The sequence below is a fragment of the Catharus ustulatus genome, chromosome 15 (genome assembly GCF_009819885.2).
Source record: "Catharus ustulatus isolate bCatUst1 chromosome 15, bCatUst1.pri.v2, whole genome shotgun sequence".
In the NCBI taxonomy this organism is placed as follows: domain Eukaryota; kingdom Metazoa; phylum Chordata; class Aves; order Passeriformes; family Turdidae; genus Catharus; species Catharus ustulatus.
Window position 1 is genome coordinate 8,915,041 of NC_046235.1, and position 14,099 is coordinate 8,929,139.

Genomic DNA, 14,099 nt, shown 5'->3' on the forward strand with positions numbered 1-14,099 from the left:
TTTTCTTACGCCTAGATTTTCCCCACTCTTGTTATTGGCATTTAATTTCCAGTGAAAGCCCACCTATATCAGGGAGTTTCACAACTGACTGTTAGCCAAGATTTCCCTTCTGTGAATTTCAGGAATATAAGCATTCCATTTTCTCTTAAAATGGAAAGAAGTTTTCAAGATCTTAAACCTATTCCCAGAAAATTCCTATTACCAAAGCTATGTGCAGACTAGCAGTCCCTTGTTCATATCCTCACATATATCAGTGGAATTTTCGTAATTTGCCCCGTAGATTGATGCAGTCTGTTTATTAGGTATAAAGCTATCAATCACATCAAAGAGCAGTCAGCCTGAAAAGCCAGGTAAAATTGATCCCTCCCCAAAAGACTAAGTGGAGGGAACTGAAGAAGCAGTGTGGGAATAGAAAGGAATCCCTCTAGAATTCAGTTTGTTAAGAACTGTATCGGCTCTACTGACAGCAAACACATTCCTTAATTTCATATAGCACTTACCTCTCTTTATAACACTTTAAACTCCTAATATATTTACACTAGACACTGAAATGATCATTAGAGGCTTGACCTTCATGTCAAAGCCCCCAGCCTCCTCCCACAGGGATTAATTGCCTTCCTCCCAGCATCCCTCTTCCCAGCTCGCTACCATCAGAGCAGTCTGTCAGCACTACTGCAAAGTTAAATTGGCAAATATTAATTGCCAACTGGGAAAAGTGCCATTAGTTCGCACTCAGATTTTTTCCAGCTGGAAAGAGAGAGTGTTAAATGGAACTGATTTCTTTCCAGCGTCCAAACCAGCAATGAAGCGGGTCTGTCTGTTCTGCAAGCACATAATGAGCAAAACATTCAACACCTTCCCAAGGATGTTTTGAAATGCTATTCCATAGAACAAATTACTTCTGGAAGAAACAAAGCACAGAACTAACACACAGACAACAAATAAAGTACAGAGAAAATAAACCACCACCACCTGAGGCTGAATTCATATCTATCTGAGATTACTGCAGTGATACGAGTTATCAGCCTGCTTGTTTGGGTTTTTTCCCAGGTTTACAATTTAATAACATTCAAGCATAGAAAATTTTCTGTCAACATGCAGAAGATTATCATTTTCCTGAATCAGAAAAAAACTTTTTGAGAACTGGAGGAAAGATAGAGTACAGTAGTTTCACGAATACAAGCCGCACGGATTATAAGCCGCACCCCCGGTGCCTCGACAATGTTGCTGTCTTTGTCAACAGATAAGCCGCACCCCGAATATTAGCCGCACTTTCGTTCGTCGCGAGAATCCGTGCGCAGCTTTCACAAATTGGCCAATTAGTAAGAGGATCGCGGCATAGCGGGCTTTACTGGCTCGGGGCGGGGCCAGGCAGGCTCGGCCCGCTCATGGTTGCCGACGGGGCCGGGTGGCCCAGCTCAGCGCCACGGCTCGGCGGGGCTGGCCGGGTGGTGCTGCCGCCGCCACCGGGCTCGCTGGCCCCCCTCTCCCGTCAGCACCGCCCCGCTGCCGCGTTCGCTCGCCCGGCTGGCAGGGCTGCCACCGCCGGGCTCGCCGTCCGCCCCGCTGCCGCTTTCGCTCGCCCCGCGCCGCGCCTCGCGAGCGCCGCGCCCGCCCCGCGCCGCGCCCGCCCCGCGGCGCTTTCGCGGCTCGCGGTTCGCGGCTCGCGGCGGCGCTTTCGCAGCTCGCGGTTCGCGGCTCGCGGCGGCGCTTTCGCGGCTCGCGGTTCGCGGCTCGCGGCGGCGCTTTCGCGGCTCGCGGTTCGCGGCTCGAGGCGGCGCTTTCGCGGCTCGCGGTTCGCGGCTCGCGGTTCGCGGCTCGCGGCGGCGCTTTCGCGGCTCGCGGTTCGCGGCTCGCGGCGGCGCTTTCGCGGCTCGCGGTTCGCGGCGGCGCTTTCGCGAGCGGCGCTTTCGCGGCTCGCGGTTCGCGGCGGCGCTTTCGCGGTTCACGGCTCGCGGTTCGCGGTTCGCGGCTCGCGGTTCGCGGCTCGCGGTTCGCGGCTCGCAGCTCGCGGTTCGCGGCTCGCGGCGGCGCTTTCGCGGCTCGCGGTTCGCGGCTCGCGGCGGCGCTTTCGCGGCTCGCGGTTCGCGGCTCGCGGCGGCGCTTTCGCGGCTCGCGGCTCGCGGGTCGCGGCGGCGCTTTCGCGGCTCGCGGCTCGCGGCTCGCGGTTCGCGGCTCGCGGCTCGCGGTTCGCGGCGGCGCTTTCGCGAGCGGCGCTTTCGCGGCTCGCGGTTCGCGGCGGCGCTTTCGCGGCTCGCGGCTCGCGGCTCGCGGCTCGCGGCTCGCGGCTCGCGGCTCGCGGCGGCGCTTTCGCAGCTCGCGGTTCGCGGTTCGCGGCTCGCGGTTCGCGGCTCGCGGCGGCGCTTTCGCGGCTCGCAGTTCGCGGCGGCGCTTTCGCGAGCGCCGCTTTCGCTCGCCCCGCCAGCAGGGCTGCCGCCGCCGCCACCAGGCTCGCCGGCCGCCCCCTCCCGTCTGCACCGCCGCCGCGTTTCCTCGCCCTGGCCGGCACTGCAGGCCCCCGCACCGCCGGGCTCCCCCACGCTGCTGGCCCCGATTATGCTGGGCTTCCCCCGCTGCCAGGCAGCCCCACCCGCCGGCCTTCCTGCTTCTGCCATGCTCCCCTGCACTGCTAGCCCCAGTTCTCCCGGGCTCCCCCGCCCTGCTGGCTCAGGCTCTGCCGCCCGCCCCCGACACTGCTGGCCCCGCCTCTGCCAGGCTTTCCCACCTCTGCCGGGGCCGGCCGGGCTCCAGCTTGGCTTGGGGCTGCCGCGGGCTCTCACTTCCGTGTTGGCAGCTTTTAGAATTTTGTTAATAGATTAGCCACCCCGGAATATTAGCCGCACTTCCGGGTTTCCACCAAAATTTTGGTCAAATTGGTGCGGCTTGTATTCGTGAAATTACTGTAGTTGAAAATTAAAGATGCCATTACCTAAGGTCATGAAATCATAAGATTATGGGATGATATGGGCTGGAAGAGGCTTCCATCAAAACATTTAGTACAGGATCAGACTAGGTTGCTCAGGGCTGTTGCCAGCCAGGTTCTGAAAGCTCCCAGACATGGAGATAGCACCTGGGCAACCTGTCCCAGCACTCAACCAATCTCCAAGGGAAAGCCATCCCCTTACATCAGGCTGAACATCTCGTTTCAGCTGTGCCCTTTGCTTCTCATTCTCTCACCATGCAGATCCAGGTTCGTTCCCCTGCTACTCTACCTGTGCATAAATGTCCTGAGAGAATATATTATTCTGGCTCTGTCAGTGTGCAAACACACTCAGGTGTGCATGTGCACAGCAACCCAGCACACAGGCATGCCCACTTCGGAAGACTTTACATATAAATTCATGGCAGGAAATATTGCTCTGAGCAACAGTGTAAATCTCAAACCAAACAGTGGCACTGTGTCTGTGTGTAACAGAAAGGAGAAAGGCAGGTGGTTTACACAGAGATTTCTTATGAAATTCTGTACAAAATATGTACAAAATTATGATTTATTATGGGACAAGAAATGACCTTGTATAAGGAGGAAAATTACTGTCAGATACTTGCTTAAAAGAAAGAAAAATACATGTATTTTAAGCAGTGGGACAAAATTATTGAAAAATTGATACTGACATTTCAGCAGGGAAGGAAAGAAGAAGAGAATGGGACTGGAATACCAGACATGAACAGGCTTTTACAGCACACCATTTCTCCGTATAAAATTCTGTCAGATTTCATAAAATTAGAACTTTGGTACAAGCTGGACTGAAAAAAAAATATAGTAAGCAATTGACATAGGTATAGTGCATTTACATAATGGTAAATTCAGTAATTTGGTCAGCTGAGTTGGACTGAATTCATGCCAGTGCATAAACTCAATCAGACCAGCTGCAGCACATAGCTGCTATACAGGCTGGCAAGAAAAGCTGAGCTTTTTATAAAAAACCCAATCCACCTGGATAAGGAGAGGATGTCAGAGCCACAGAAAATAACGAATCAGCCTGGGCAAGCAAACATGGCTGCCTTCCTCTAGCAAGGGCTTGGCTGATGCATTGGAGCGTTGAGATAGCTGATCAAAGAGAAAAAAGCAAGAAGAGAAAGACAAAAAAGAGAGAAAAGAGAGAAATTACTCCTAAATCCTGAAAATGGAAAAGCACAGCTCTAAACAGAATTTCTCTAATGTATGCAAACTGCTAGGGAAGTGTATTGCTCTGATGTTTCTGGAGGAAGGAAAAGGGTAAGGGAAGAAAAATTATTGAACGGTGTCTGCACAGCTTTTGCTGGCCAAAAATAATGAGAGAAAAGTAAGTATCTTGGGTGCAATGCAGAATGTAAGCAAAAGTATCTATTCTATCACCATCACTTGAAACCAGGTGAGGCAGTGATCCTTATTTCCAGGGGAGATATCTTTTGTTAATGGGCCATCTGTTAAACCCAGGTGGGGCAGTATTCTTCATCTTTTCCACAATCCATCCTTCCTCCAGGGAGGTATCTTCTGCTAATGGCCCATTGAGTCTGACTACATGACTGATAAAATTACACCACCCCATTGTGAGATGCCCCACCCAGGGGGAGGAGCCAAGCATTTCCTTCCTAGATAAAAACTGAGATTTGGAACATCAGAGCAGCCCTTTTTTCCACTGGATTCCAGAGGAAAACCAGACCCTTTTACATCATCAGTTGACCTTCAGAGGAAAATTGCACCCTTCCCTTGAACCACTGCTTCAACTGAACCACATCTGTCACTCTAGGAGGATGCAGCCACCATTTAATCAGACTGCTACCAACACCCTGACTGATGGGGTGTCAGGTCGTAGTCTGACTCTGCCAATGTTTTGGGTTTTTTTGTATTACTGTATTTTAATTTTCCTAATAAAGAACTATTGTTCCTATTCCCATCTTTGCCTGAGAGCTCCTTAATTTCAAAATTATAATAATTTGGAAGGAGGGGGTTTACATTTGCCATTTCAAGAGAGGCTCCTGTCTTTCTTGGCAGACACCTGTCTTTTCAAACCAAGACACTGAGGGAAGAGACAGAGTAGGTGTAGACAGTAAAAAGAAAGAAAAATAAAAACAAGGGGACTACTGCTATGAAAAAGCAAAGTGTAGTCCAAAATACCATGTTAAAATGATATAATCTCATTATCCAATGCATTTATTCAAGTAGGAACATTTTCAGGTGAAGTGCTCATTCTGGACATTCATGGCACAATTGTTATTATAAGCAGCGCTATCTTTCCATTCTTCATGAGTAGTGGGAGAGCTTTTGGGGAAGAAAAACTTCTTTCCTCACCAGTTCAACACACAGTAAAAGCACTTACATATTTATGTATATTTATGTATTTTCTTACCCAGTAAAAATCACCAACACCCCAACCAAATGACTACAGAACCGCATAAAATAGTGAAAGCATAGAAAATGAAAAAATCTACCACATGGTAGAAAAGTCTTAAATAGAACATTTTCCTATGGGAAAACCAAACAGTATTTCACACCAGGAAGGTAAACACGATCAAGGAAAATGTGCATGGCTATCAGTGGGATTGATGTTTCTCCTGAGATCTCTGGGTTTAGGACTTCTGCTTCACAGTATTTTCCTTTTGACTTCAAACTTCCAAGTGAAGTTTCCCACCTATGTATCATTTGCTTTATCGACTGAGGGAAAAGGACTGATAGTTTTGTATATGGGGAACTGTGCTGCAACAGAGGCTGTAGGAGTAAAGCCTAGGGAGATCACTCCTGCTGAGATCTCTTTGCTTCATTCACATTTCCACAAGTTTTTTCAATGTTCTGGACTCTCAAGATTTCAAGGAGCCATTTTATTCCAGGCTGGGCCAAGGAGAAATCAGTCATTTTCCCAGGGATAAATTCTTTTCTGCTCTTCCTAATACTATTGCTGGTACTGCTTCTACTCACACAGGAGTATCTGCTATCCACTAGTATTTACAAAGCACTTCACATCTGACAAATATGCTAAAAGATCAAAAAATCCTTTCCCAAAATACACAAAACAAATCTCTGCTGTTTGCTTTGTTATCAGTTGACTGTGGATAGACCTAGCTCAGCGAAAGTAGAATCAGGGTATTTGATCTCTGTCTTACCTTAAGTCCATCAGTTTGTCACTGATAACTGGGCAAACTGGCAGAGCACACACAGAGACATCCAGTCTGCAGTGTCCCTCAGCCCTACACAGGAATTTAAGTCTTAACTGAACAAGTCAACAGGGACAAAAAACCATGAAGCAGCCCACTCATCAGTCTGACTGCACCCAAATAATAAAATTACAGTAATTTCACTACTATAAGGCACACCCTTTTGTCTAAAATTTTGATCAAAACCAGGAAGTGTGCCTTATAATCCAGTGCGCCTTATATATGGACAAAGTTCAGAAATTTGCCAACCCGGAAGTGCAAGCTGTGAGCTGCGCCAGCCATGGGAGCCGAGCCGCGAGCCGCGCCGCGAGCCGAGCCGCACCAGCCAGCACTGGGGGTGGGTGGGAGTGCTGGGGCCCACAGCATGGGGAGGGCACCTGGGGCTGTGTTTAAAGGCTATGCCAATCAGTGAAAAATGTTTGCAAATTGAGCGCCTGCCAGTAAACCCTGCGATCGCGCAATTCCATTACTAATTCGTTACTTTGTTGCGCGCGGATCCTCGCTGCAAAAAAAAAGTGCACCTTATAATCCGGTGCGCCTTATATATGGACAAAGTTCAGAAACTTGCCAACACCCAGAAGTGTGCCTTATAATCCGGTGCGCCTTATAGTCATGAAATTACTGTACCTACTCAATTGAAAGCAAACAAAAAACATGTGCTTAGTAATGTACACCTGAGCAGCCTGGTCTAGCGGAAGGTGTCCCTGACCAATGGGGTTGCAACGGGAGGCTCATTAAGGTCACTTCCAACCCAAACCATTTTGGGATTCTTAAAGATTTTTCTCCAGTCAAAGTCTTACATTTCATGTTACACTTATTATGGTGCTTAAAAACCTGTACCTTAATTGCTGACTGAAAATATTGATTTAAAAGAAACCACTATCATTTTTGATTTAGAAACAGGTAACTAAAGTACCAACAAACACAGCAATACACAGAAGGTTACTCAGGAATTGCATGGTAGAAAAAAGGGCTGAACCCAAGTATTTCCATGGAGTCCTACTCTGTAGGATTACTCTCTACTTAAGGTAAAATTATTTTCTGTATGTTATCTCTGCAGACAGAGCTGTGAAGTACATTTTTATTTATTCACGTGGGAAGAAAAGTGAGCTTGTTTCTTTCTTCCCTTCAATAAAGCTGTTAATCTGCTGAAAAGCAGATTTGAGCAGTGCTTCCTGGCAAGAGTTCAAGGGTTACTTTAAACTGGGACACAAAACTCCTACTTTCTGACATCATTTCAGGGTGTGTTCAGGGAAGTAGTCAAGTGTGACATTTTATCATTAGGCATTATACAGCCACTGCAGGGGCTGATTACTACAATAAGAACTCTTGTAGCATTACATTACCAAAGAAGAACTCATGATAGATAACTCTGTATACAGCTGATCTCCATGGGGACTTAAGTGAGCTGAAGATAAAATAATTATTTTTATATTTGATCATGTGAATGTCACTGGATATATTTGTGACTATCCACTCAAATCTTTTTGTAGGTAAATAGAGTCATATTTGACAATGAGCTTCCAAGATATACTCTAGTGAAGCCCTTTATGAGATCTCTCATTAGAAGTAAAATAATTTACAGCTTTTTCCATTCCCTGGCATTTTATCACATGCTCCTACTCCTGCAGTCTCCCTTGATAACAGGATGGTACATGGCATACAAAATATTAATAGGAGAGACATGAGACTGGCTTTGGTGCAAAGATGATAATGGAATTTGTTATTGAACTAGTAAAAGAACTCCAAATGTATGCATCCCACTGTTAACCAGAACTGTCTTTAAAGTTATTTAAAGTCTGTACCCATCCCTTACTTCATTTAAACAGCTCCTTTCCTTTACCTGTGTCATTTGCCTAACTAGATTTTCATTTCTCAATGTTGCAGCAAACTTTTGTTTATACCATGTTTTCTTAACATCTTTGTCTTGTTCAAAGCCTTTCCAAATTAATTGGATTGTAAAAAGTTATTACACTAGCAGCTGAAAGTACTGAGCAGCACAACTACAGTGCATACAATGCATACAGTGATGTTAATTATTTACCAGTTCCCAGTATGATTACATTTTGCATGGTGATGGCACTCGGGGGCTTAATAGCTGCATAAAACATTGTGTATGTTCTCTGCTGTCCTGGAATAAATAATCCCTGAAAAATTTAGCTCTTAGAAATAAAACATACCATTCAGCCATTTACCAGGATTACTACGAGTGATGAAAGCTCTACAGAGGTATTTATTTTCAACAATGCCCTACCTTTGAAGAAACAGTCCTTGCTGTGGATAATGTAGATTTTCTTCCTCTGAAGACACGAGGCTCGATGCAGCTGACAGTGATTTTCATAGAACCTGCCATCAGATCCACAGATGGGCATGTAGTTGGACTTGCAATCCTCGACACACCTGCACTCGGGCTGGTTCGTGTCCCTGTTCAGCACACACATGCTGCCCTGGCCGCAGTACTTCTTCTCACAGGATGCGTGCAGCCCGTCCTGCCCATAGAGCACTGGCAAGAGCAGAAAATGCCACCATAAGCCACATTTGCCGCAACAGACCACACATGGTTGCTGCAGCCCTGAGAGGAGCAGGAGCAACAAAGGTTTTAGAAACAAAAAATGCTCCTCTTTGAACAGCAGCAGCTTGAAGATACTGCTCAGATCTGCACTCCCAGACCTCCAGCTCTCCATTACCCCAACACTGTGCATGTGTTCAAAGTGCTTTATTGCAAAGTGATGTTCTTCTAACTCTTCATGAAACTGGGGCCCAGAATAAAACCCAGTGAGAGCATTTCATTGCCCACATTTTGACCATGAGTTACATTCAGAAAGCAACCTGAAACCCCACACTAGCCCAGCCACAACTCGGCAAAGTGCTTTAAGTGCCAACGCTCAGCTCCTGTCCACATTTAGAGTCCAACTCTCACCCTGGGAGCCAGAAGCTCCCACCCAGAAGCAGAGTATTCTCCAGGCTAAAATTCACACAGGTTGCAAGGAAAGCTCCAGCAACTACTCAGAGCTTTGAAAAAATAATGCCCAAGAAAGACTATTACTGAAAGGAATGTTACTGAATATCACTGAATATCACTGAACATCACACGGGAAAACGCTAGTCATTGTAAAAGTGACCATCAGTACCTATTCCTACACGCTGAGTAATCACATAGTGAAAAATAACTTTCTACTACTTTCAAGAATTCACAGGATATGGTAATATGACTATTACTGTGCTGTTTGATACTGTTAAAGTGTAAGGAAGCTGCCCTTGTCCTATAACATTTTCTGCTTATGAAGTTTCCTCACTTAATGGCTTACGGAGAACATTACTATAATTCACACAGGACAGAACACTTCCAAACAAGCCACTAATCAGCACAATAATTAGCATTACACTCAACAAAAAGAGTTTCAGGAAATTAGATTATTCTATGCTAATTGGAGTTCACCAAGTTGAGCATTACAAAGGGGAATTGCAAAAGGCATAATTATACCAGGAATAAGCCTTTCCTTGTGAAAAAAACCACTACCAGCCTTGCACAGCCTTCTAACACCAGTCTCTGGCTGCACCTGAATTAGGGACTCAGTCTAGACCAGCAAGATGGTTTGGAAGCAAATCCCTGTCTTCTAGATTTACCAAATGCAGGTTTAGCTCTTGGAAAGGTTTTGGTGTGTGCTAGCTCTCAGGGGATGTTCAAGTGCAAGCACTACTCCAGATGTGCTGCAGCACCCAGTGGAACACATCCTACAGCCACATCTTCTAAGGTATACCCAGGGCTTTTCTCTTCTAAGATTTTCCCAGCAGCCAAACAGTTCCGTTTAGGGGCATAGACCACATCTCATCCATAGCCCCTTATCACATGTAAAAGAGATGTGAGAAGCAGCAGTACCACCTACTTCATATTAAATTCTCTGCTAACATCGTGTCTTGGTTTAGGGGACAGTATTGCCAGAAAAGAAAAAGGCGAGAGTTTTTTCTCAAAATGGAGAGTGAAAATTCTCTCCCTCCCAGTTTACTATAATTTGGAAATTAAGGGTTTTTCAGGCAAAAGGTATGGGTTTAGGAATAACAGCTCTTTACTGATTTATCTATAAGAAAAACAAGAACAACATCAGCTATGAAAAGATCAGTGACAAAACAGAACGAAACTCAGTTTCAGTGGTTTTGTCCAGTCAGGCGCTCTCCTCCTCCGCACAGTCCCGGTGGAGCGGGGCGGAGCGGCCTTCTCTCTTCTCTCAGTCGCGGGAACTGCAGGAGCAGGCAGGAGGCAGCGGCAGGGAAGTCCCAGATGGGAGAAGGGTGAAGGAAAAGAAACCTCTGCTCACTGTTTGCATCCCAGTTCTCAGCGCTGTTCTCAGAAGCGGGAAGCTGTAGCAGTGTCAGAGTGCAGGGCCTGGTCCCACCATGGAGAAAAACGAAGTTTTCTCCGCGTTCGGGCCAGCGAGGGCGAGTGGCTCCTCGCAAGGACAAAGCCACTTACAGCTATTCATCCCCACCCCTCTCTTTGGTCTTGAGTAATCAAAGACCAGGGAGTTGCCTGGCCAGGTTCCTTTGACATGCTAATGGAAAAATTTTCTCCACTGAGGGAAAGAGTAAAAACTCCCCCAACCCCCAACATATCCACACAGTCCTTGGCTGCCCAGCATTTCATGCCAATACAAAATGTCCCAGTGTTGAAGGTCCATTTCATCTGGTTGCGATAAAGGGGTTAAAAGCATGTGCACAGAGACAAGCAAGAGTTTCTAACAAAATCCCATTTTTCCTGGTCCCCATTAAGCCTTTGTTTTTATCATTGTAAATCTGAAAGGGAAAAATGTCTGTTATTGGAGGATTAACTACTTGACTCAATAACTCATTAAAATTCCTCTAACTTGGCAAGCTAAGAAATACTGACTTTTCCTGACTTGTAATGAACTAGAAGGTCAAAGCATCTCTGAGCAGTGCAGAAAGTACAGCCCATGGAAGGAGTATCTGACTATTCTTTACTGACTTTTCTAACTGTTCCAGAATTTTTGCAAATTATCGTCAGAAATGCAAATTTTGTGACCTCAGGGAGACCTCACTGTAAAGGTCATATTATTTATCAGTGCCTGCTGTAATCAGAGCAGCCCAAAGGATGAGGAGTTGGGGAAACTCTGATCCAGCATCCTCTTCCTCCCCTTCTCAGTGGCAGGACCTGCATCGGTACAAGCACTTGCCTTTTCCATCACAATGTGCCTCAAAAGACATGTTTTGGAGACTGTTGTTGATATAAAAGTTATTTAAAAATCAAGATTGAACAGCTATTATTGTCTATATAAATGTAATTCAGGTATAACTGCAGCAAAGACCTGCATGGGCTGCCTTGATCACTAAAAATTGATCTCTCAGAGTTTGTAGCAGCCAAGGACTGTGTTCTGCATCTTGCTGAAGGTTATTGCTGCCTCCTCATTCAAGGTAGTGCTCTGATTTAATGCACCAGGTCACATCTGAGCAGGTGACAGCTGCACCCTACTCTGACAGCAGCAAAAACCCTCGAAAGAGCCTCAAGTATTTTTGGTATTTTGATTTGTAATATAAAGTTTGCATAACTGAAGACAAACATTTTTATTAGAATGGGATTTTCAAGTTTTTTAATGCTACATCAAAAATTTTTTAAAGAACCAGCTTATAAAAAATGTAAAACCCTTAATCTTTCCTCCATCTATCCCAGTTACTATGGAAAATCCCTAGAAACTCTTGGCTGTATTTATATCTTATTTCTTAATTATGCCTTATTTTGTTCAGATTTAATTTACTCTTGTTCCTAGACAGTCACCTCCTGGTTAGACACCTTAGTTTAGTAAGGGGATAAGAAAGAGATCCTGCAGACAGCCAGAAGGGAGAATATTCAAGTATTTGGGAATCCTGATGTGCTTCTCCTAGTCCAAGTCCTCTGAAATCCGTGTGTCTGCAAGCAGAGTGCTAACATCAATTATCTTTGCCAGAACCTCATAATGTTGACAGCAGCTCTTTAATTCAATTATTATTTGCATAATCCTTTGAAGAACTAAAGCCCCCCACAAGCTCACTCAGCTGTACCAATGTATCCTCTGCCCAGCAAGGACAGCAACAGGGTGTGAAACAGAACAGAACAGCGTAAATGGAGAGGAAATGAAGTGTTTGACTGTACAAGCACTGTTGTCTTTATCCAAGAAAAGATTCATTTGGAGCAGCACCACGCATCACAGAAAGAGACTTTCCTTGATTGCATCAAGGTGGATCCCACAGGCAGGACACCAGGGTGAGCTCACCGGCATGAAACATGCCTTCTACCATTTTTTTGGAGAACTATTAAAACTGACTTGAATTCCTCATTCTTACAAGGATTATTAACAATGGCAATGGGAAAGGTAATCAAGTGAAACTACCAACTAACTGCACAAAGTATTCATGAGCCCGACTGTACTGCATGGAAAAGGTATAATTTATTCAATTTATTAGTTGCAAAGAATGTAATTTACATAGGTTAAAAGTTTATCATCTTGCAAAACAAGCCACTCTTCAATGCTAATTAACTATACTCAACATAGCTAGAGTCTGAGGTGTTACACTGCATTAAGTCCAGAAGGATGAACAGAGGAAGCCCAGTCTCTTACACCCATGAACACACTTGACTTCTCCAAATTAGTTCCTTGGTTTCCCCTGAGAAATTTGGAATTCTAGTGGAAAACTGACAAGAGCTTGGAGTAGGCAGAAAATAACTGAATTCAGGAATTTCATAAGACTGGTTAACAGGCTGCCTGCTTCTCAAAGCAAGATTTTTAATGAGGAAATTAAGAGGTTCCTGCCACATTGGAGAACCCACATCCTCTAACTGCACATTAATTCTTAAAGACAGGGACCTCATCTACCTTTTGCACACCACTAATGTGTTACAGATCAGACTAATGCACGTCAAGATTGTTATGGGTTTAGGTTTTCAAAGAGGCAAGAGCACCTGTTGGTTGCTGTAAAGTTGTTTATTTGTAGAGGCACATCAGTCTTAAAGACAGAGTCCCAAATGACAAAGTCCATGCTAAAAGCTTCCTGGCATAGAGTCCTGAATAAAAGCAGAAGCAGCTCTCTGGTGCAAAGTTCCAAGAAAAGGCAGAAGTGCAGCAGCAGCTCCTATCTTCTTCCAGGTGGTGATGATGGTGGTGAGGAGAGAGGGAGAGAGCGAGCTCTCCCCAGTACACAGATTTTTATTTGTTAATTATCCAATGAGCTAAAAAACATGAACCTAAAACATTTCTTCTAAACCTATTAGAATTCTAGTTCTATAGTACCAAAGTGGTGTTAATTCTTATGTGTAACCTGCTCATATAGCTCTATTTATGCAACTAGCTCTATCTATTCTATCTAAAGAATGTAACCAATATTCTTACTATGTTTTCGTTATGTCTAGAGTCAAGTTTCTAAACTCTCACCGAATCTTGCTCTTTACACTACTTCCTAAGGCTTTTTACTTTCTTAAGGCACTTAAAACATATTCTTACTTACTTAGAACTAAGACTTCTACTTCATATTTGTGTGGCTTAGTATACTTTAATTTCTCTAAAGATTTTAATTCAGTTCCTGCATTCCATTCTCTCTCTGAGGGGACTCAGAGAGGCCTGTTTTTCATACTCCAACAGGCACACATGCTTTTTTCCTTTGTTCCCAAATACAATCCTGTTTCTTACTTCCTCAAAACTCCCAAAGGAAGGTTGGGTTCAGGACAAGCACTGGTTTCACTTAGGACCAACTAGAAAAACCCATTGCAGAAAGTAAACCCAAAAACCAAACATCATATCACTGCTTTTAAAAAGTGATTTATACACAGCAAAAATGCAAATTATTACATTTATATGTAAAAAGTAAGTTTGCCCTCAAGTGACAGTGAGCTCCAGCAGGCAGCTGGGTATCCAGGTTTATTGCAGAAGGAAGAAGTTTAGACATTACCTCACAGATAGGGTTAAAACTAGAAACTTCAATTG

General features: G+C 44.9%; 1 protein-coding gene across 3 annotated transcripts in view; it reads right to left on the bottom strand.

The window, feature by feature from the left end:
• Positions 1-14,099, bottom strand: part of FSTL4 (follistatin like 4) — a 228,175-nt gene that overhangs the window by 147,363 nt on the left and 66,713 nt on the right. For all 3 annotated transcript variants that reach the window (XM_033073108.1, XM_042779742.1, XM_033073109.2), the window contains exon 4: positions 8,387-8,635. In XM_033073108.1, the coding sequence (XP_032928999.1) occupies positions 8,387-8,635 (249 nt within the window). The remainder of the gene's footprint in view (positions 1-8,386; positions 8,636-14,099) is intronic.